Raw genomic sequence first — 4,038 nt, forward strand, 5'->3', positions numbered from 1 at the left:
GTTAGGAGTACGGGGTGGTGCATAGGAAAATAGTAAGTGGGGATTTACAGACGTGGGATTTAATGACCTGTGTAATTCCGATTTATGCTTCCTATCGAGACATGCTGAAATCCGATCTGGGCATGTGCACCAGCACTTGAGCTCAGTTTGCCTGATATCCTTCCGCCGGCTTGTCGATACTAACTACTACTAAGCATCCCATAGGAGAAGGTTAGGAGAGGTTGTAGGTTAGTGTTAGGAGTAGAAAAGGGAGGTTAGCGTTAGGAGAACAGATGAGAGGGTTAGTGTTAGGATAGGAGAGGGGGTAGAGTTAGGGTTACGAGTGGAGAAGGGTGAGTAAGTTAGGCAGAGCAGTAGCATATCCCGATAAAATTGCATATTTAGACACCTTGACTAATCGATTGACGCTACCAGATTAGACCAGGTAGTACATTTCGACAAAGTAGGTCAACTCGGCACTACATCGGCAATATAACCACCACTATGGAGTCGGTACAAAAATCATCCAACTCCGACTCCTCAGTTTATGAAACAACCAACTCCGCAGCCCTGGATATAACGTACACACAGGTATTCCCCATCCCGTATCATGTCATGGTTGTCAGCTCTGTTGACCTCGGCACCAGTGGTAAGTGTGAGCACTCCCAGGGTACAGAGTCGTAGTGGTTTGGGTCTTCACAAGAGTACCCCGTAAGGGATGTTGGTCCACCACTCCTAGTGGACAGTGGATGGACTACTTTGCTGCCTGATAGCCACCAGGTTACCACACCTGGGATTTCCCTCCCAAAGATGGACATAACGGAAGGCTTCATGGGTCTGTGGATCAGTCAGGAAAGAATCCAAGATCAGGGCAGGTAACAAAGTATCAGGTGTGATAAACTAGCACAGGCAGAAAATACGTTTAGTCAGGTACTCAGGCCAAAGGTCGGGGCAGGAAGAGTTCAAGCAAGGTCAGATAACAAGCCAAGTCACAATGGGAAAATTCACACTAAATCCTACTAAATCCTAGGCCTAGACAGAGGTAGAGACATGATCTACACTGCAGAGAATACAGCTGTCCTGTGATCATAAATGGGATTATATAGACTTCTATAGGTTAGGCTCATGAAATGTGGTGTACATGGTTTATTGCAAGCTTTAAAAATGTTAAAGTACCCCTGACCTGGTCCCAATCCCCCCAAATATTTTTAATATTGTTTTATTACTGGTGCTGTGAGCGCACAACACAATCCTCCCCTCTCCAGCACCCCCTGTGGCTCCCGTTCTGGCATCAGTTATGGATGGGGAGGAAGTGGCAGTTCTTCCTCGCCTCTGCGCAGCCTTAACTCTGCCCCCTCCACTATCAGCTTTAGGTCCATATATGATTCACTGCACACAGCTGGCAGGGGAGCTGCGTGTGTGCAGGGTTGTGATAATTGAGGTCGGAAGGATGTCTGACCTCAATTACCACAAGATCCCAAAAAGTGCAGCTCCCCTGCGTGCTGTGTACAGTGGAACATAAAGCGGACTATAGCAACTGGTGGAGGGGGAGTAATTATGGACGGGGAGAGTGGAGGATGAACTACCACTTCCTCCCCGCCCGTATTCAATGGCAGATGACTTCTGGGTTGCATGCGCAGAGAGGAACCCAGACATCAGATAGGTGTAATACTGGCCACAGACACATAGAGGGCATTACAAGCTGCACAAAGCTCCCTCCACACCCTTTCTCTGCATTTCTGTTGAAATCAAAGGCCGGATTCCCCCCGCCCGCCTGCTCAGTGACGTACTTCCTGCAGGACAGGAAATACATCACTGGGATTCCCATCGTCCGCGCATGCATGCCGCAACGTGCTGCTGTTGATTAAATTCCTGCATTGCCCATTAACTCCAATGACTTCCGCATTGCTGCACTTGCATTGCAGTTGTGTTACCCTGCGGTAAAAAGGGGAACACAACACACATTTGCAATGCAAGTGTAAAAGGGACTGTAGTCTCAATAAAAATCAACAAATAATTTACACACAACTAACAATGAAAATATGTTTTAATTGAAAACATTCTTAAAATAAATACCTTTTCCAATGTGTGTGTATTTGTGTGTGTGTGTATGTGTGTGTGTGTGTGTGTGTGGTGTGCACAGTGTGTATGTGTGTGAACTGTGTGTGTGTGGTGTGTACAGTGTGTGTTTGTATGTGTGTGAACAGTGTGTGTGTGTATGTGTGTGTGTGTGTGTGTGTGTGTGTGTAGTGTGTACAGTGTGTACAGTGTGTACAGTGTGTACAGTGTGTGTGTGTGTGTGTGTGTGTGTGGTGTGTACAGTGTGTATGTGTGTGAACATACAAACACACACTGTACACACCACACGTGTGTACAGTGTGTGTTTGTATGTGTGTATACAGTGTGTGTGTGTGTGTGTATGTGTGTGTGTGTGTATGTGTGTGTGTGTATGTGTGTGTGTGTGTGTGTGTGTGTGTGTGTGTGTGTGTATGTGTGTCTTTGTGAGTTTGTGTATGTGTGTGTGTGCATAAAGTGTGTGTGTGTGTGTGTCCAGTGTGTTTGTGTGCATACAGTTTGATGTGTATGTGTTTAGTGTGTGTGTGTGTATGTGTGTGTACATTGTGTGTGTGCATGTGTGTGTGTGCGCAGAATGTGTGTGTGTGTGTTTGTATGTATGTGTACAGTGTGTGTGTGTGTGTGTGTGTCTTTGTGAGTGTGTGTGCACAGCAAGTGTGTGTGTGTGTGTGTGTGTGTGTGTGTGTGTGCGTGCGTGCGTGCGTGCGTGTGCATACAGTGTGCTGTGTGTATGTGTTCAGTATGTGTGTGTTCAGTGTTTGTGTGTATGTGTCCTGTGTGTATCTGTTTAACTTCCTAGTCTCTCATAATGTTTTGTTTAAACATAAAACTTTATTGAACAGTTTTATGAGCCTTTTTCGAATCTGCTTAGTTTTAATTCCATAGATGACTGGATTGATAACAGGAGGGAGCAGCAGGTAGGCATTCCCGAAAAGGATGGGGAGGTTTGGGACTGTCCCATACGGAAACCGATGCACCACAGAGGCATTAATCAGAGGGATATAGTAGATGAGGACAGTACATATGTGGGCTGTACAGGTACTTATGGCCTTCCTATTGGCTTCTACAACCATGCACACCGCAGTCTTTATGATCAGCATATATGAAAAGAAGATGAACAGAAAGTCCAGGCCCATGACAGAGATGACCACGAACAAGCCATGTATGACATTAGCTGTTATGTCTCCACAGGCCAATTTCATGACCTCCTGGTGGAGGCAGTAGGAATGGGTCAGTAGATTGCTCTTCCACAAGGAGAACCTCTTGAGAAGTAATGGGAGAGGCATCATCCCAGCTGCCCCTCTGACCATAATGGCCAAGGTGATCTTCACAATCCTGTGAATGGTCAGAATAGAAGTATATTTCAGTGGGTGGCAAATGGCCAAGTATCGGTCTACGGCCATCGCCATTAAGATCCCAGACTCCATGGTGGTCAGAAAGTGGATCGAGAACATCTGGACTAGACACATGTCAAAAGTTATCTGGTAGCCGTCAGACCAAAAGATTTCCAACATTTTAGGCACGGTTGTGGTGGAGATTAACAGTTCCACAACAGACAACATGAAGAGGAAGATGTACATGGGTTTCTGGAGCTCCTGGTGAACCTTAATGAGGTAAAGGATGGTGGCATTCCCCAGGACAGCCAGAATGTACCATAAAAAGAGGGGGAAGCCAAACCAAAAATTAAAACCATCCAGAGTTGGAATCCCACTGAGGATGAAATCATTTATTCTGGAACACGTTAAGTTGTCTTCTAACATTGTGACACGTGTTCAGCCATAGATGTCACACATCTTCTCCTGTAACCAAAACAAGCAATAAAAGCAATACATTAATACATAGAAATATAGTTTTAAAACATACAGAAATACACATCTATATATATAAAATCGGATGTATGTGTGTGTGTATGTATGTATGTATGTATGTGTGTGTGTATGTGCCGCGATCACGCGAAAACGGCTTGACCGATTTGAACGAAAC

The 4,038-nt window shown here is 45.3% G+C and overlaps 1 protein-coding gene across 1 annotated transcript; it reads right to left on the bottom strand.

The window, feature by feature from the left end:
- Window positions 1-2,858: 2,858 nt before the first annotated feature.
- LOC137547464 (olfactory receptor 51E1-like) lies at window positions 2,859-3,815 on the bottom strand. Its single transcript, XM_068271061.1, has one exon. It carries the CDS (start codon window positions 3,813-3,815, stop codon window positions 2,859-2,861), a length of 957 nt encoding a protein of 318 aa, XP_068127162.1.
- Window positions 3,816-4,038: the final 223 nt, after the last annotated feature.

This window comes from Hyperolius riggenbachi, chromosome 2 (genome assembly GCF_040937935.1).
Source record: "Hyperolius riggenbachi isolate aHypRig1 chromosome 2, aHypRig1.pri, whole genome shotgun sequence".
Lineage (NCBI taxonomy): Eukaryota > Metazoa > Chordata > Amphibia > Anura > Hyperoliidae > Hyperolius > Hyperolius riggenbachi.